The sequence below is a fragment of the Haliotis cracherodii genome, unplaced genomic scaffold (assembly GCF_022045235.1).
Source record: "Haliotis cracherodii isolate W230 unplaced genomic scaffold, xgHalCrac1.p SCAF_16, whole genome shotgun sequence".
Lineage (NCBI taxonomy): Eukaryota > Metazoa > Mollusca > Gastropoda > Lepetellida > Haliotidae > Haliotis > Haliotis cracherodii.
The window spans coordinates 22,288,208-22,308,553 of NW_027266271.1; the positions used below are offsets into that span (position 1 = coordinate 22,288,208).

The 20,346-nt window shown below is 39.5% G+C and overlaps 1 protein-coding gene across 1 annotated transcript; it reads left to right on the forward strand.

Annotated features, from left to right (window-relative positions):
* Positions 1 to 2,861: 2,861 nt before the first annotated feature.
* LOC139463478 (GDP-fucose protein O-fucosyltransferase 2-like) lies at positions 2,862 to 20,110 on the forward strand. Its single transcript, XM_071244750.1, has 9 exons — positions 2,862 to 3,243; positions 6,599 to 6,849; positions 9,406 to 9,536; positions 11,373 to 11,509; positions 12,923 to 12,989; positions 13,895 to 14,020; positions 15,673 to 15,856; positions 16,624 to 16,753; positions 18,746 to 20,110. The coding sequence occupies exons 1-9, from the start codon at positions 3,101 to 3,103 to the stop codon at positions 18,942 to 18,944; spliced, it is 1,368 nt and encodes a 455-aa protein (XP_071100851.1). The 5' UTR covers positions 2,862 to 3,100; the 3' UTR covers positions 18,945 to 20,110.
* The last annotated feature ends 236 nt before the right edge of the window (positions 20,111 to 20,346 follow it).

Below are 20,346 nucleotides of genomic sequence, written 5' to 3' on the forward strand. Positions count from 1 at the left end.
ACTGGTGTGTCCCCATGTTCTGTCGAGCAGTTTCTGCAGCAGGAACAAAGCGACCTTGAAGATGCTGTCGCACAATCTGACAATCGGGTGGTGACCCTTGGTCTTCCACTACGTGGTCGGTCATCTGTAGTGTTGGTGGTCTGGTATCGTTGCTGGAGCCTGCATATGGTCTTTACGTGGACTTGAAATGCTTTGGCTACTTGCCGGGCGGTTTGCCCAGCTTGCAATCGTCCAAGGACTTGGTGTCGCTGATTTCTTGTCAATCTTGGCATGTGGTAGCAATTCAATTACGAATGAATGTAATCCGATCTGGGTGGATTTTGATAGGGCAAGAAATTGGGAAACGCATGTGCATTTCAATTTGCACGGAACTCACGTGCATCGGGTTACCATGGCCGTTGCCGTGATGCGTTTGGGCGATCGGTTTTGGTTTTTTTTATCATCAAATTTCATTTTTCCGGACAAACTAAAGTTAAAATTTGGAAACTTACCCTTTAAATACCCAGATATTTAAATGACAACTTTCCATACAATCTTTCTTGGAGTGACGTTTCTTTTGCGGCTCAGTATATATTCGCGACATGTACGTTGTCACTGTTCCCGACATCGATTTCAATCATACGGGCACTTCACTGTTGGTAGAGCAGACATCTAAACAGATATAGCAGTACAGCAATAGACACAGACAATGTTCCCGACATCGATTTCTACCATACGGGCACTTCACTGTTGGCACAGCAGACGTCTAAACAGACATAGCAGTACAGCAATAGACACAGGTAATGTTCCCGACATCGATTTCTACCATACGGGCACCTCACTGTTGGCACATCAGACATTTAAACAGACATAACAGTACAGCAATAGACACAGACAATGTTCCCGACATCGATTTCTACCATACGGGCACTTCACTGTTGGCACAGCAGACGTCTAAACAGACATAGCAGTACAGCAATAGACACAGGTAATGTTCCCGACATCGACTTCTGTCATACGGGCACTTCACTGTTGGTACAGCAGACATCTAAACAGACATAGCAGTACAGCAATAGACACAGACAATGTTCCCGACATCGATTTCTGTCATACGGGCACTTCACTGTTGGTACAGCAGACGTCTAAACAGACATAGCAGTACAGCAACAGACACAGACAATGTTCCCGACATCGATTTCAATCATACGGGCACCTCACTGTTGGCACAGCAGACATCTAAACAGACATAGCAGTACAGCAATAGACACAGGTAATGTTCCCGACATCGACTTCTGTCGGACGATTGAGATGCCTGTGTTTTACAATATTCTAGCGATATCATGAAAGCGGACATCAAGAATGAAGCTTCACAAACGTTACCAATACGGGGAATGGAACGCGGGTTTTCGGTGTGAAGAGCGAATGCTTCAGCCGTTAGCCTACACCACCAATCCCTATTAGTCAGCGTTCAAAATACATATTCAATAATAAGATATTATATATAACTGGAGAGATGGTACATTAACACTAAATTCGATAGTAAACAGGCATGCATTACTTATAGTTTCATCAACAATCGAGGAAGAATTTGAGGAAGCTTATCATCTCAAATGATAAAGTAGTTTAATTTGCGCACTAATAGTAAGTTAAATTTATTTATTTTCTTGTAAATGACTATCCTAACCTTTTACACTTTAGGTGCGCTTCTATCACATTTTCACGGCCTGTAATCCAGTCTAAGTCTGAGTGAGTGAGTGAATTGTGTTTAACGCCGCTTTTCACATTATTCCGGTTATATCGCGGCGTGTCAGCTTAATGTGGGGGGAAAGACCGAAGTGATGCAGATCTCAGACGTTTACCACTTTGGTGAAACCCACGAGCTAGGGTATGGTGCTGACAAACCTAGAAACATAATCGGGGCGAACCGGGAATCGAACCCACAATCATAGGTTTCTGGCGTTCCCAAGGGACGCGACACAATCGCGGCGCCTTAAACGACTGGGCCACCCGTGCCCCCTTCTAGGTCTGACAAACCAGTAGTGGATACAATGAGTAACGCCCCGGGTCGTTAAGATTCAATGGCGTCTTGCAGCCTGACTACTACGCGATCCCTTAAGTCGCCGCTTACCACCAGCATAGATGGCTGGGGATCTATTCTAACCTGGAATCCCCGGGACCAATCGCACGTTCGGCTATTTCCGTCAAGCCCGGAAAAAAAGACCAGCGCTCTCTGTTGGCAGATTGCCCCTGGGACATGATATTCTAATAAAACTATAAAAAAATGAGAACCAGAACACAACAGAGCGAAACAGTTAAATGTTCCCATACAATATCAACTAACGAAGACGAACATAATTATAGTCTATAAAATCTTTTATTACAAAATACATTTCTCTCTTCGCTAAAATTAAAACGAATATTTTTCCTGATGCTGATTTCTGTCTAGAGCTGGCTAGATTTGCTTTTGTATATCTATCTAGATTGGTTTTGTTTTCAAATTGAAAAAAATATATATTCCACAGTCATGGTGCAGGACTACAACTAACGCTGCAGTCGTATTTTTATAAAGCGTGGCGATTTTCGAATTCCTCTACCTGTACTGGCGCAGCGAAGCAACGTTTGATTCATATAGTTTGTATATGATATTCATATAAATTCAGACGTGTTCAGACGTGTTCAGACGTGAATAATCTATAATACATTAAATGCAAATTCACGCACCGAGCTTTAACGCCTACGCCGTTAAACTTTTTCGATTGTTTGGTTCAATCGGTGACCTAACTATTTTATGGTCTCTGGTTCAATACATTTGTATTTTCACTCGGCGAATCACATGTCCCATAATCGAGACGTCATCAGCTAGGGTAACACGTTTTACCGGAATAGCTAGACTAGCTCCGTATGTGAAACTGTGTTGTCCGCATAAACTTTAATCACACTCACACACGAGCTGTGAAAACAAATGCACCAATAATAGCTAGGGTTATTACCCAACTGTACTGTGACAAAAAGCGGACAAAGGTTCACGAACCGGTTTGGTGACGGGTACCTGTTTAGAGTTACCTCCCTTAGTCGCTCTCGTTGTTTTCTGCAGTTCCAGCGTGGCAAACTCAAATGCACGATGGCAAATGACAGGCCACAAATATTATTATTAGCCATTTTGGCAACGGCATTGACAAGCATCAGTTGTCACACCGATGAAGAAGAGGACTTTCAGCCAGCAGGTGGCCACAAGGTGGAATTTGGCGAGGCAAAGGCACCAAGGTGAGGCGCGAAACGAATGTGCTGGTATTTTCGTTATATGTAAACAAATCGTATTTTCACTCATGCGGCCTGCAACAGCATGTACAATCAACGTGTAAAAAGTTTGCTATTCTGTTATTATAATGTCGTTGAGATTGAACTATCTTGGGCTTAATTTATATTTAATGTTTTGTGTAGAATAGACAGGAAACGGCTGTTTAGTAGCATCAGGTGCCACACCCCTTTGGCAAACCACGTTCCTCGATGGCGGATCTAGTTTTCAGACACCTTACATGTTAACTTAGTGACTGGGTATTATGTGTAACCTACCTTTTTCAAAGTGTCGACCCACCTCTTTACTATGTGAAGTACTAGTTACTTTGCTTGCTTACTGAACATGAATATCAAATTACAATTATTCATTAAAGAATATGTTGCCATGTAACTGACCTGTTGTCTCACAGAACCTAAACAGGCTGGCTAGCTGGCACGGATATATCCCTGTGTTATGGTTGTTCGATCCCCTGAGAAGTATTTCTCAATACTTGTCTAAAAACAATCCCAAATATACTAAAATTAATTAAGTCTTACTTTTGAGAACATTTATTTTAACACTTGCTTGGATGGTCAAATGACCATGTCATGTTAATGTTATTGTGATAAGGCCTTGCCGAATGAGATGAGTCGATCAGGGGCCATCTTGGTCCCGTCACATGACTTTGAGCCCCTCCATTACATTAAGAATAGATGTACAACATGATCAGTCGCATGACTTGACAGACAGGGAGTTTACAAACAGCAACCGATACATCATCAGGGCATACGATTGTTCGGATACATCATCAGGGCATACGATTGTTCAGATACATCATCAGGGCATACGATTTTTCGGATACATCATAAGGGCATACGATTGTTTGGATACATCATCAGAGCATAATATTGTTTGGATACATCATCAGGGCATACGATTGTTTGGATATATCATCAGGGCATACAATTGTTTGGATGCAAAATTACAATCCGATCAAGTTTGATTAAATGTGCATGGCCATGTGCATTAGTGAAAAAATAAGTTTTTAGGTAAGTTCAATCTTCCGCTGGCTTTTGAAACTGCCAGTCATTGTGGACTGGCAACTCTAAAAATTACCAGTCCCCCCTAATTTTTGCCAGTACCAACTTTCAACAAATAAAAGTATGCATAAAAATTATTAGATTTTAATTCTTTCAACATCATGTTCATTGCAAAGATGTCATCTCTAACTTAGTTAGATCTATACGTCATTCACACAAACTTCAGCCACAATTTTCTCTTTTTTTTTCACTATTTCGAGGCGAAATTGCTACAAATGGTAGTAACAGACAAGCTGACTTTGTTCGAAAAATGTACTAAAATGAATATCACCGATTTTGTTTTTCAACAACAAAGATTATAAGGTACTTTATTTGCCGGTCCACAGGGACTGGCAGTTAACTGAGTCATATGAATTACCGGTCCACGCCTAATTTTATCGGTAAAAAACTGGTAATTACCTGTAAACGGGAACGCTGAAGTTTTGTTTACTTAATGAATATCTTACCTGGATTTTAATGCACAACATAACTTCAGCGAGAACACTTTGTAGTCTTCAGTGGGCTTTGAAGTGTCCACTTTGATCACTTAATTAAGTGGGTAGTCACATATTTTTTTAGGGGCTTGAAAAGAGATGCACGAAAACATGTGACATGGAAATAACGGTGTCATAATGGTTCATATGATCATATGCTTGTGATGTCACAGTTGACCTGATCACACTTCCAGTGACCACACTGAGTGCCTTCTGGCAGTCACAATTATGAGAATACATCCTTTGAACTCGACATGATAAATTTGTTACATGTGTCACTTGCATGGCGTACATGTTTGCTGAGATCAATCAGCTCTTAAAGGGACCTTTCATTGACGGATCTGTGTTTTTAAATCATGCACGAAATAATTTCCGAGTGCATATATATTTGGTATACTGGTATGTTGTGTGAACTGATGCTCATGAACTCACCACATGTGACGTCACAGATCTATGACCCATGACTCGAGATGCACTATTTGTCTCATACAGGATTATCGTGTAAAGCTTGGAAAACGTGCAGAATATCGTGATAAGAATGAAGACTGTGGTTACACTTGACTGATTGTTAGTTTTTGTCATGAATTGGTACACATTGGAAACATCTTTTCAAAACTTACTTCTCCATATATTTCTTTGGTTTGCGTTCCTGTTGGTGGTGAGTAATAATTTATATAGGTGATTCCTGCAATTTGATCTGTAAATGAAGATAAGTAATGGTAATACTAATAGCTTAAAAGGCTACATTGGGTAATTGTTGTTTACTATTTGATTTTTTAAGATTTTTGCATGCATATTTGTATGCAAGCAACTCATAATGGGTTCGCCCACTAGTCCTTATAACAGAGCTCCAGATAAGCTGCGTATCTGCGGGAACTACGCATCAGAAATACGCATTAAAATATAATCCAAGCGTATCAAATACGCAACGAACATTACAGATACGCCACAAAAATAAAACTTGTGCGTATCATCAAAATATTGTGAAGTAACCCTGCATATTCGATTAGCAAATCAGCAACTTATTTTGAAATTATAAACGGGCATTCCGGTTATGCTTGCCAAACTCCACGATGACAGTTACATCAAAATCATTTGCCATCACACTTTCTTATGGAAGTATCGTGGTATTTTTGAGTCCTGTAAAGCTCTCGAACCCACATGGCACCAGTTTGCAGGGACTAGATGAATAGTGTTTTTAAATATTTAACTTAAATACCCACATGTGTAAAAACTAGTGGGTAACAGAAATTTGAATACGCAGATAGAATTACTGATACCCAATGATTTTAAAATGCATGGGTAAAATACCCACAACAGAAAAAGCTTATCTAGTCCTCTGTTATAATGATAATTTATAGCAAAACCCCTTAGACCAGGCATTTAATATTTTTTGGATTATGGACCCGCCGACTCTAATTTTTGAGAAAATGTAAAAAGAAATATCAGATTTCCATATTTTTTTCCCCCGCCGATAGCTGCATAGTCAGTTATTTTATTTGTTATCATCAACTTTTGGCTTATTTTTTTCCCCCTCCTCCAACCCGGGACTTAGGGCTGAAAAATCCGTAATCCTAAAAATAGAAAAAAGTCCTGGCCTTAAAAGAAGCAAAAATTCTACTAGTCGTTGTGATATCTTAACTATTGGGCAGTTTTGAATGGATTTAAGGACTAGTGGCAATTTCTAACGCTGAGGTTGTGAAATATTTTTCGTATTTTTTATGTAAATACATAGCTCATCTAAAGCTGAGAGAATGCTTTTATTCCAGGTATCTGTTGTGGGATGTGAACCCAGGCGAGGGATTCAACCTGCGCCGTGATGTGTACCTGCGTATGGCGAACTTGGTGGAGAATCTGAGTGAAGACTCCCCCTGGATTCTGGTATTGCCCCCCTGGGGACCCCTGTACCACTGGACCAACCGACACATCGATCAGTCCCGCATCCCTTGGTCGCTCTTTTTTGATGTGCCGAGTCTCAGAAAATATGTACCCGTCATAGAGTTTGAGGACTTTCTGAAAGGTAATGCCGTAAAGCTGTATCAATATTTCTATATTTAGTATTAGTATTGTGACTAAATTAAAATTAAGGGGGAATGTGTCTAAGATACTACGATTCACTGGGCAGGGTTAAGTCCCTTAGGCGTGCCAGACACCTAAAATTATGAACATGGGTTTGAGTGAGTGAGTGTCTTGATGTTTTACGGCGCTTTTAACAGTATTCCAGTTATATCACAGTGTGTCAGCTTAATGTGGGAGAAGAGCCCGAAGTGATGCAGGTCTCAGACATTTACCACTTTGATGAAACCCATGAGCACGGGTATGGTGCTGACAAACCTAGAAACACAATCGGTGCAAACGGGGAATCGAACCAACAGTCATAGGTTTCTGGCGTGCCCTAGGGACGAAACTCTTCACAGGGAATTGCGGCGCCTTAGACGACTGGGCCACCCGTGCCCCAACATGGGTTTTAATCCCAACTTCACCGGGATTTTCTTTTCTAAGTTTGTAGGCATAATGCCTGTTTCCATGGGTTTCACAAGAGTTGTAAACGTGTAAGACCTGCTTCATTGCGGGGTTAGCTCATGTGATATAATACTGTTCAAAGGGGCATTTAGCCTAACTCACTCACTAACTGATTAAATTGTAAGTCTTTCCTCGGTTCCTCAAATCAAAGAATGAGTGGTGAAGTTTGATATGATAAAACTGTTTAGTTTCCTATAGTGCCTTGCCTGGGGCTGATCTCTATTATATGTTAAAAAAGAGAGAGAGAAATAAAAAATAAACAGACACAGAAGGCTTCAGTTTTTTTTCATTTTAGGAATTGTACAAAATGGGGCAAAATTGTATTTATTAGATTATAAAAGAGTATGTTCCACTGCTCTAGGGGCGGTCGGGTAGCCTATTGTCTGGAAGGTAATTTAAGATACCGACGTTAACTACAATATCTTAAAAACTATTGGACCTAGTCAAGTCAAAGTTGGTATGAGATTATTAACAGTAATACATAACTGGATATTACATTTAAAGACAATCGGTGCATGAATAAAAAATCTAGCTATCACTATATTTCATCAACAACCAGACCTGTTCGTCATGGGTGGAACAAGCATTCATTGAAACAGCCATCTGCATAATGCTACCCCTGCGTCACAGGGCCATATGACACAGTTGAACCAACCAACTCAACTCAAAAGGTTGCACGGGAATCACGCACGCTCGAATACGGTGTAAGCGTTTGGCGTCTCAACGTGCGTGATTCCCGTGCACCCTTTCGAGTTGAGTTGATTGGTTCAACTGTGTCATATGACACAGATATTTCAGATATTGTAGTAAACGTCGGTACCTTAAATAACCTTCCAGACTATAGTGGTTAAAGCTTTCGCTCGTCACACCGAAGACCCAGGTTCGATTCCCGACATGGGTACAATGTGTGAAGCTCATTTCTGGTGTCCCCCGCCATGATATTGTTGGAATATTGCTAAAAGCGGTGTAAAAAACTATCCTCCCTCACTCACTCACTTGAATATTACTGATGTTTGATCATTATGATTCATTCCCAATTCTTCATTGAACATATCTATCCAGGGCAGCTTGATCTACTAAGGTGGGATCTTTTCATTGCAATACTGCTTCGGGGACACAGTCATGTTAAATTTGCTTCTAACTTCTTGACATTAATGAAATCCATGTATGAGTACATTACAAAACTTCTATTGCATCCAGGGGGCATGGGTGGCCCAGTTGTCTAAGGCGCTGGGATTCGCTGGGCAGAGTTGCGTCCCTTGGGCACGCCAGAAACCTATGATTGTGGGTTCGAATCCCGGTTCGCCCCGATTATGTTTCTAGGTTTGTCAGCACCATGCCCGTGCTTGTGGGTTTCACCGAAGTGGTAAACGTCTTAGACCTGCATCACTTCGGGCTTTCCACCTACATTAAGCTGACACGCCGTGATATAACTGGAATACTGTTAAAAGCGGAGTTAAACCCAACTCACTCACACACTCTATTGCATCCATTGTTGAAGATAAAGTGTAATTGAATGACAAGACATTGGTCTATTTAGAATATTTATTGGCTTAATTCATGCAGGGTTTTACATAGCCTTGTAAAATGACTGACTCACCAACTATTAGGGTGGAAGGGGGGATTTTCTCAATATAGGAGTCATAATTGTCTTTACACAAATACAGTTGAGTTCTTACTATTTTATATCAGTTTACTCAGTTGCATAATCCATGCAGTAGTAGAATCCACATAAGCCATTATCCATTCCAGGGTGCTGTTCTATAGAGTGATCTTAGTGCTAAGGTGATCGTAACTCCCATAATATAACACTGACTTATGACAGTCGTAGCGCTATGGTTGTTTTGTACAACAGCACTCTTTTTATCTCATTTAATTCTGAAAGTTTGCAGTTTTGGTCAGTATTTTTGAAGAGATATCGTAAATGCTCTGTCTGAATTTAGCTTTCCTTAACAAATTTATTGCTTCCTTTGTTAAAAAACTTATTGCTATGAAATATGCAGGAATTATGCGTGACGTAAAACCCTGTTAACAACGGTGTGTGTATGTGCAGTGCTCCCCAAGCCGTGGCTGGTGGACGAGGTCTACTACCTCCAGTACTACAAGGAGGGCTGGGGGGGGGAGTGGAAGGAGAAGATGGACAAGCGGGAGTGCCACACCATGGAATATAGGAAATATACCCTGGTGAGTGGCGCAGTAAGCTGAGGGAAGGGAACAGCTGTAAAAGTAACATTCTTGGTGTGAAATTGTGTATGTAGCAGAAGACGAAACAGTAATAATTCTGCACAGTTCTTTGGGCTGCAGGGTTGTATTAAAATTTATTTTTTAAGTCAATAACACATTCGTGTCTGAGATTGTTGCGTCATGGTTTAAGACACGATGTCTTCAAAGGTGATCTATCTATCTATCTATCTATCTATCTATCTATCTATCTATCTATCTATCTATCTATCTCTCTTTTTTTTTCTCTCTCTCTCTCTCTCTCTCTCTCTCTCTCTCTCTCTCTCTCTCTCTCTCTCTCTCTCTCTGTATATATATAGAAATTTGCATCTATACTGCCTTCGAAATTTGCACTGGCTTGCAAGTCCTAGACTACTTAATTGTGCTGATGACAAGTAAGTATCCAGTGATGGGAGTCCTCATTGTCTAGTAGCATTTGACAGCTTTAATTCAGAACCATTTCTCAATTCTTCAATTTTTCTACAAACTGGAACTGAATAAAACTGATAGAAAATGTAAACGGAGAATTGTCTTTTGTGTTTTCAAACAGGACTAGCTTCAAACATTGAAGATTTGTGGGGTTTCAACTAAGGCTGTATATTTCATAACTAAACATACTATGATTGAATATTCCAGAAAGTTCTTTTCAGTTTGTTACAAATTGATTAAACCTATGAACAAGCACATTTCAAGCATCTGTTAGTTTATTAATGACAAGCAGGACCAAGTGGAGATGATTTATGTGTTGCCTGACAACGGGTGGCGATTCTGTTAAGCTGGGTGTGTCAGAATGCGACTGAATATTGGATTTAAACACCATTAATGTGTATTGATTCTTTTATACTGAATTAGACATTCAATAATATTTTGTATTGTTTGTTGAAGCCTTGTGTTGCAAATGATCTCATCATCTTTGCCTTCTGACTTATTTTCAATCTTAGGCTTATCAAGTATGTAGGTAGTAAGTCACACATGGCTTCATGGGACAAACCAAATATCTTTTGAAAGGGAATCAGGGTTTTTCATCAGAGGGAAGTGAAATTTGTTGATATTTCAAAGTGTTTTTCCCCCCAAGTTTGTTTTTTACAACTTTTTTAATATAATTTGCCTCTGAAAAATTGTTTTGTCGTAAAATTGAGACGTTTAAATTTCTTCAGCATTAATCAAGCTGAATATTGTTTTAGGAACAATCTCACAGATTGGTATTCTGTGATTTTCTTTTTTTGGTATGTAGTATAAATGTTTTAACACTTACACTGCTGAATTAACTTGAAAAGCTTCTTGAAGTGTACATAGATTCAGCATGATTCATTTTACAGTGAATTAATGCATGGATACATTAATTTTAGATATGGACATTTCTCAATACAAGAGCTTCTCTCACAAGACTTTGTACATTTCAATAAAATATTCTTTTTAGAAGATAATAACACATTGAATTTACTCACAATAGGGTTATTCCACTAAAATTTAGGTGTATATTTTAATCTTAAGGCAGTGAAACTTGTAAGTAGTCAAAATGACGAGCAAACCCACTGGCCCTGTTGGATCTAAGAGTGTTGAAATAATGAGGCTTGGAATCAAATTTGCTAGAACTACCGATTTGACTGAGCAGAGCCTAGCCTCATGCCAGTGTCGCCTGTTTTAGACAATTTCAGATAGTTTTAGACAATTTCAGATAGTTTTAGACAATTTCAGATAGTTAGCATGGTTAGGCAACACTCTTAATAACAAAATGGAAACAATTTGATCAATGTCTTTTTAAAACTGTTTCTATGACAACTGTCTCTCGTTTCCCAGAATGAGAAGTCCGGATTATGGGATGGCTGGTTTTTCAACTATGGGGAGGAAGTCCATGCGAAGGCATTCCAGTGCATGTCTGTCCAGGGAATGGCCAGTTTCCTGAAACCCTTCCTGCTCCATAATACCACTGGCATGTAAGTTTGGTGTCGTGTTTATTGCCTTGTATGTATATACTTACCTGTGATCACAAATTCATAATATGTAGCATGATAAGAAGTAATTGTATCTGAGACAGGGATCTATGTCATTTATTCGTCAGGTTTGTGAAACGTCCACATTCCCTGGGTTTAGGAATGAATTTAGGCTGCAAAAAAGCAGTTCTCAGGCAACACTGAAGAAATATATGTGCAGTAAAGAAAATGAGAATTTTACTGTTTTATGTTGACTAATTAAATGAACAATGATGAGTCAAAACCTGTCAAGATATTATTTTCAAGCTTTATCTTAACATTTCCCAAGGATGATAGTGAATCATGTGGGATTTGGGGTTAGAATAGGTCCCACAGTGACCTATAGTTACTGGTGATTAAATGGATCGGGTTGTCTGACTCTGTGACTTTGACATTGTAGGACATTTCTCCTAATATTTATCACTGGTTTGTGTGATCCAGACATGATTATTTATAGATGATGGACAAACAGCTGGAATATTGCTGAGTCAGTGTTTTTAAAATCAGATCTTTAACTCTGATATGATATCTCTTGGAGGTAAGATTTCAAGACCTCTCCATAAAAAGTTGCTTCATGTGAACATTGACCGACCTTTAACCACCCAGTCTAAATGTGTGGATCTTGAGCCAGTCAAAGATGAACTTTCTAAAATGATTTGATTTCATTTCTTTACCACCTCTTTTCGAAATATTGATTTAGCCAAAGTTAACTGATGCAGGACAAAATTATTTCCTTTTATGGTACACCCTTTTGTGTGTAGATGCCATGTAGCTTACACACAACAGATATAGAAGTCCGATGTGATGGTTTGAATGTTTCTCAGACTCGTATCGAGAATTTGGAAAGTTTTTTTTGTCAAAGAACAAACAGAAGGTATCATATTAAGTGTAGCGGTAATTACTCACAGTAATATCACAGAGGAGACATGTATGGATGTACAGGCGAAACATCAGCAAATTGAAGTTAAAATTGATGTAAGGCTTAAACAAATAATAGAATCGGTTTTCAGGTGATGACTTTTGAAATTATAGTGCGGGCGGATGGTGTTTTTTTGTTTGTTTTTGCTTGTTCAAACTAGTAGTAATAAACACTTGTGTACTATCTGGAAAGGGCCTCTCCGCATAAACAGGCATACAAACTCCTACTGCCGCCAGCCAGCGCAGTAAAGTGCTCTTGTAAAGGGAAGTAACTGTGTGCTATATTGGATTTCATTTTTTTAAAGTGTTCAGACTTTTTATGTTTTTTTTGAAAATGGAAATTAAAATGATATGTGTGGAGACTTTATGATGCCTGAGAAGCAAGACTATTATTTTTTTTACCCTTTTTTTCTTCAAATTTTATAGCCCCTTATACATATAACAATTTGTTTTTTATAGGTCGGTCATGATTGATAGGGCGGAGACAGTGATGCATGATCGTTTTGGAGACGTCAAGTACTGGACGGTTAGTAGTCTCATAGGAAACATTGACCAGGAGTCGCTGTTGTCATCTTCCAGTGCCTTATACCTTGAACATTTGTTGGAAATTATTTTGGAGATTTTATGGGTACTTCAATAGGCTTCACATTTTCACTTTGGAAAACCATGAACATTCTGCGCCAGCCGAGAGTGTGTTGATAAGTGGGATTGGTAGTCACTGGTGAAGATAAGCTTTGTTTGTTTGTTTGTTTGTTTGTTTGTTTGTTGTTTAACTCAGCATATTCAAGCTATATGACCGCGGTGGTGAAGATAAGCACTTGACGGACACTAGCGTATTGCATCCAGTGTATGTCAGCAATGCATGTTCATTATAGGGATCAGGGATGTGTCTATCTGCCCATATTTGGCCTGAAGTCTATGACAATTATCAGTAAAAATACCCAAACAGGAATAGAATATTGCCAAATTATGTTATTGTAGTTAAAACTAATGTTATTGCTATTGTAGTGGTGACTTGCCCTTCAATGACAACAGGAGCAAGAAAAAAGAAGAAGCTTTAATGTTTATTTTTACGTTTTTGCATTGAACGAAAGATAAAAAATGGATGTCCCAATTTTGAACAATTTTTTTTCCCAATTTTGTCTGCTAGATAAATTCCCAGCTGATGCTCCAAGGATGGATAATAAGCAATAACCGATCAGTTAACTGTACTGGTGAAATGTCCATGTTTAATTGTGGGGTAAAAAAGTTATTAGATGTTTGTTTTACAGTGTTCAAGCATTCATTTCATGTTTACAAGATTACACATGAAAATTGTTGGGAAAATATACATTTTTATTAATACAGTGGATCAGTGATAAAATCCCAACAATTCTCATAGCTTGTTAACTTAAAACATAATCTTATTTCTGTTGCCATGGTGAACTTCAGGCCAGGAGGAGTATGGTATTTGCGAAACACCTGAAAAAAATTGGGGATGATTTCCGTGGCAAACATCTCGACTCAACAGATGTAGCAGACAAAACTGTGATGAATGAAGACTGGACAAAAAATAAGGTAAGAAGTCCACTTATACTTAGACATTGAACATATTGTATTTGTTGTATGTTCATTAATATTTATTACTACATCATTAACATACTTGCAAGCTTTGTCACACAATTGTCCAAGTTGTTGCAGGTTGCCTTGGAGAGTTGTGTCCTTTTGGTATGTCAGGATCCTGAGATCTTGTGTTCAAATCCAAAATTTGACCCGATTTCAACATTTGTTTTTGTTTGTTTGTTGTTTAACGCCGCACTCAGCATTATTCCAGCTATATGACGGCAGTCTGTAAATTATTGTGTCTGGACCAGACGATCCAGTGATTCACATCATGAGCATCGATCCACGCAATGGGGGTACGATGAAATGCTTTTAATGAAGGTGCTCATGTGATTTGATGCACTTTGCGGGGTAAGACCCGTTTTATTACAATATAGATCTTGATTATTGATCAGATCATCTTCACTGGGCACCGCCATTTTGTTTGAAGCAGATGGAAGTGTTCGTTTGTTGGTTAACGTCACACTCAGCTATAGGACGGCGGTCTGTAAATAATCAAGTCTGGACCAGGCAATCCAGTGATTGACATCATGAGCATCCATCCACGCAAAGGGGATGTGATGACATGCCTCAACCTAGGCAGCAATCCTGACCATCCATCCCGTTAGTTGCCTCTAACGACAAGCATAGTCGCCTTTCATGGCAAGCACGGGTTGCTGAAGACCTATTCTTCATGGGTCCAAATGCAAGTGATATGAGAGATGGAATCTGATTGGTCAAAAAGAGGAAGATAGAAGGGACATAACTCGTAAAAGGCACTGGTGGCGCTATGATCGAAATTCTAGCCTAGTTCAGCAAGGGTGGAATCTGGACTTTTATAGCCAGTTAACTCTCTTGCCCTGGGATGATGCTGATACAGTGAAGCCGCCTCCTGTAATCTGCATTGGCTGCTGGGGACCTGTTCTCAACCAGGCCCCCACAGGATATAATGAGATCCATGTTGTCAGGGACCAGTCATTTATTACAGGGGTGGGTCAGTGGTTACACTAATGTACAGAAAATACTGACCCTCCTGTAATTCTTGTTGTAGTTTGGATGACCCTCCCCAAGGTATATTTCTTTCATGAGTGAGTGAGTGAGTATGGTTTTACGCCGCTTTTAGCAATATTCCAGCAATATCACGGCGGGGGACACCAGAAATGGGCTTCACACATTGTACCCATGTCGGGAATCGAACCCGGGTCTTCAGCGTGACGAGCGAACGCTTTAACCACTAGGCTACACGACCGCCCCTTTCTTTCATGACCCACCCTGAAAAGACAAAAGGCAAAAGCACTTTGTGCTTTATTATAAAATACCCAATTTTGTCATGACCATCCCAGAATGTGTATTCCCTCTCTCCCCTATGATAAATGATTCCTCCCTTATCTCAAAATACTGTTATTTCATCTACCAGATATAGATTTCTTGTCAAAATACTGGTAGGTCTTCAGTGCCTCTGCTTTTCATAACAGATGTTTAAATTAGATATTGGATGGTCACAATGGGTGTTTATTACTTTATTACCGGGGAATGGCCACCCTAGGATATTGGCGGACCTGCCAACTCTACTCCTGTAGTCACTTGGAGTAAGGACATTATCAGACTTATAATGTTATCTTTTGCAGAAAACAAGGGGAGAGGCCAAGGGAGGGCCATATATTGGGGTACATCTACGTCGAGCCGACTTTGCGATCTCCAGAAAAAAAGACACACCAACCTTTTCAGCTGCTGCTGAGAAAATTATTGAGCTTCTGAAGAAATATGATTTGAAGAAGGTTTTTATAGCCACTGATGCTCGGGAAGAATGGGGTAGGTCATCCTTGGATCCTCCCCTGTTACTCATACAGACCCAGGCCATACCAGACCTGTTTGGGATAATCATTTTTTGCATAAAAATACAATGAAGTTGATGTAAAGATACAAATAGAGTACAGTGCAGGATCTTTCCACGTTGAGTTTCTTTTTTTCTGTAATTCGTGGTCACATATTGATATAGTTTTTAGCATATTAGCCCATGGATAGTGTTTGTCCAGAGTGAAAATAATTGAAGTGGTAGGAGTTACCTCCCCTAGGAGGGGATTGTCCGTTTTGTAGTTTAGCTTACTTCCATATCCGGTGGCTAGCAAAGCACACAGTGGCGGTAATTTTTACCTTGTTTCTCCTGGCTCTTTCCCTTTTGCTGAATGTAATTTTTTCCCATGTCATTAAAAAAGACCATCTCTTTCGCCCAATACATGTGTTTCTTCTCATTCATTTATGTTCTGCATTTGCTGTTCCGGTATGTTTGCGTTGTACCTACTTCGTAAGAAATCTAAGGGTTTAATGATGAGCCATGCCCTATTTGGATATAACAAAACAAATTTCAACAGTGTCTAGTAATCCAGTATTAATTTAACTAGCAGAAATCAGACACGAACAAGTTGTATTCATGTAAGCAGTTTTCACCTTTTAACAGTGGTATGACCATCAGATATCATGGGATGCAATGGGTCATGAAAAATGAAGGAAATGGACTCTTAAGAAAAGTATGAATGTAAATATTTTGATGGAAACTGTTTTTGTTTTACTTCTTCCAGAGTTTGATGAGGTGAAGAATCTTTTGTCCGGATATGAAGTCTATCGGTTCAGACCATCGAAGGAGATTCTGGAGAAGTACATGGATGGTGGTGTGGCCATCATTGACCAGTGGATCTGTGCACATGCAAGGTGAGAAGATGAAGCATAGTTGTCTATATCCTTGAAGTAGTTGTCTGTATCCTTGAAGTAGTAGTCTGTATCCTTGAAGTAGTGGTCTGTATCCTTGAAATAGTTGTCTGTATCCTTGAAGTAGTAGTCTGTATTCTTGAAGTAGTGGTCTGTATCCTTGAAGTAGTGGTCTGTATTCTTGAAGTAGTGGTCTGTATCCTTGAAGTAGTGGTCTATATCCTTGAAGTAGCTGTCTGTATCCTTGAAGTAGTAGTCTGTATCCTTGAAGTAGTAGTCTGTATTCTTGAAGTAGTGGTCTGTATCCTTGAAGTAGTGGTCTATATCCTTGAAGTAGTGGTCTATATCCTTGAAGTAGCTGTCTGTATCCTTGAAATAGTTGTCTGTATCCTTGAAGTAGTTGTCTATCCTTGAAGTAGTAGTCTGTATCCTTGAAGTAGTTGTCCGTATCCTTGAAGTAGTAGTCTGTATCCTTGAAGTAGTTGTCTGTATCCTTGAAGTAGTCTGTATCCTTGAAGTAGTTGTCTGTATCCTTGAAGTAGTTGTCTATATCCTTGAAGTAGTGGTCTGTATCCTTGAAATAGTGGTCTATATCCTTGAAGTAGTGGTCTGTATCCTTGAAGTAGTCTGTATCCTTGAAGTAGTTGTCTGTATCCTTGAAGTAGTTGTCTATCCTTGAAGTAGTAGTCGGTATCCTTGAAGTAGTTGTCTATATCCTTGAAGTAGTTGTCTATATCCTTGAAGTAGTTGTCTGTATCCTTGAAGTAGTGGTCTGTATCCTTGAAATAGTTGTCTGTATCCTTGAAGTAGTTGTCTATATCCTTGAAGTAGTGGTCTACAGTCAAGTCCCGTTAATCCGACATCGATGGTTGCATATGATTGTGTCGGATTAACGAGTATGTCGGATAAACGAAATTTAGTAGTATCAACGTTCGTGATCGAAAATTGGACAACTACACGATAGATAAGGATTCAAACACGTTATAAATAATATAAGACATATATTCATACTGTTATGTTGAATGGTTGGCGGAATATGTTTTCTAATCATTCAACCTCTAAAGTTTAACACAAAACAACTGTTACGGACTGTTTGACAGATTCAAAATACTTTAAAATGGAAGTCGCAATGGAATGGAAGTCGCAACTTTGAAACTGGTACCCAAAGCTTAAGAAAGCTGCTTTCTAAGTGGCTAATGTCGACTTCCTGTTGGTCATTTCATTGGTAGGTCATAGTTCGCGAAAGGTTGTTCTGACGTGACTTGTAATGGGATGTCCTTGTCGATAGCGAGAACTTGTATCTGATTTTAATAACATTGAGGTAATCTAAGCATGTGAATTATCCTGTTTTCTTTATTTAAAGTATTAATTGTTTATTGTTAAGCAAGTTTATCGCTGCAGCTTTGTAATATGCAGCTACCAGCCGACTCGCCTCGCATCAAAACACTGGCTGTGTACTCGCGGGCAGATGACCACGGAGTACGCTGATCACTGTGTCGGATTAACGAGACTGATTAATGAGTGATTTCGGTATTTCGTTGCAAATTAGGTGTGTCGGAGTCGGAGTGCGAGACTGTCGGATTAACGGGTCTAAATAGCACTGATTTAATCGGTTCCCATCATTAGTGTCGGATAAAGCCGATTGTCGGATTAACGAGTGTCAGATTAACGAGACTTGACTGTATATCCTTGAAGTAGTGGTCTGTATCCTTGAAGTAGATGAGTGTATATCCTTGAAATAGTTGTGTCTATATCCTTGATATAGTTGTCTATATCCTTGATAGAGCAGGTGCAGCATTGTGGTTGAAGTCACTCGCGGGGCCTGCTGGGTAAGTGTGAAGCCATCTGTGGTGCCCTCCACTGTGATGTTGCTGGAATATTGCTGAAAGTGGCATGAAACCCAGCCCACTGATTGGTTCACTGGTTTCAGTGGGTATGCTAACTACATTTGTCCCTGAATAATCCTCAGTTGATGAGCTGTGGTTGTGTCTCAAGGTACTTCATCGGCACCAGGGAGTCGACGTTCTCCTTCCGTATCCAGGATGAGCGGGAAATCATGGGATTTGACTCGGACTTGACCTTCAACAGCTTCTGTGGGCAAGGTCGCGACAAAGGAGAAGAGAAACCGAATCAGCCTGATGACTACGAGGAAGATTTCTGTCGCCAGCCGTCACGATGGGAAATAGTATACTGATCAGTGGCTCAAACAAACTTTGTCAAATCACATAGATATACATGAACCATGGAAAAATGTTTTATATGATTTGGGCAGCAAAATATGATATAGTCCTCAGGCCAATTCCTCCCCCCACTTTTAGAATGACCAGCCCCTAATGGCTATCGATATTGTATCATATACCGTAGATCTGAAATTAAGATGGTCACAAAAATGGTCAGTATGTACAACCGTTCTGATTAAACAAGATTAATTAATTAATTAGATAATGAATCAGGGAATCTCCAGTATTAGGTATGAGCCCCCATTTATCATCTTAACATGATGCTGGTCAGTCCAAAAATGTTGAACTTGACATATTCAATTGATGTTTAATTCCTGAAGACAGTTTTTCATCTTCCCGAGGCAAGGGAGTTAAGTGACTGTAAAAGTCCAGATTCCAACCTCGCTGAAGTAGGTTGCTATTTCTCGGCTCAATCCTAGCGCCACCAGTGGTAATTACAAGTCCCTTCTATGTCCCTCCAGATTGTCCAATCAGATTCCACCTCTCATATCACTTTCATTTACTTAATATAAAATGGTGAAGACGATCTGATCCATAATCAAGATCTGTTGTAATAAAACAGGTCTTACTTTGCGAAGTACATCAAACCACGTGAGCACCTTGATTAAAAACATGAAACATTAGAAAATTATCAGTTGTCGCCAAGTTGGCAGTACATACTTTGCAAATCCTTCAATCGACCGAAATCTGTATGGCAGTTTACGAACCAGATGTCGATTTTGTAACACCGTTTCGATTGGACTATGCATAGACTTGTTAGTCCAGTCAAAATATAACTCCATAATTCCAGTCTAGTTCGGCAAGGGTGGAAACTGGACTTAAATGGTCAGCTAACTCCCTTGCCGCGGGAAGATGACATATAGCAGGTATTGGCAAACATTACCCCAAATTTGACCAGTGTTATGCTGACAGTTTAGCATGTCTGCCTCATGGTGTTACCATGGTTATGTGATGTTGTACATGTTGTCTGTCAGGGAATATTGTGGAAGTATTGATGTTTGCGAAGAATTGAGAATGTGGAAATAACGAGAGTTGATTTGAAAAATGACAAGTAATGGAACTACAAAACTTGCAAATAGAGAATCTCACCCTCATGTCTTTTGATATCAAATATATCAACACGAGTTGATAAAAGTGGGAAAACTCCGAGGCTTGCTAAGGGTTTTTTCCACTTTTATCAACTCATGTTGATATATTTGATATCAAAAGACACAAGGGTGAGATTTTATTTATCATCCAACATCTTCTTCCAACTTTTTCAGTTTGTAGACAGTAATAAGCAGTGTCTTAAGTGTAAAAAGTACTGCTAACAGCTTCAGTAGCAGAGCCATTAGTGATGTCATTTTATTGTGACAT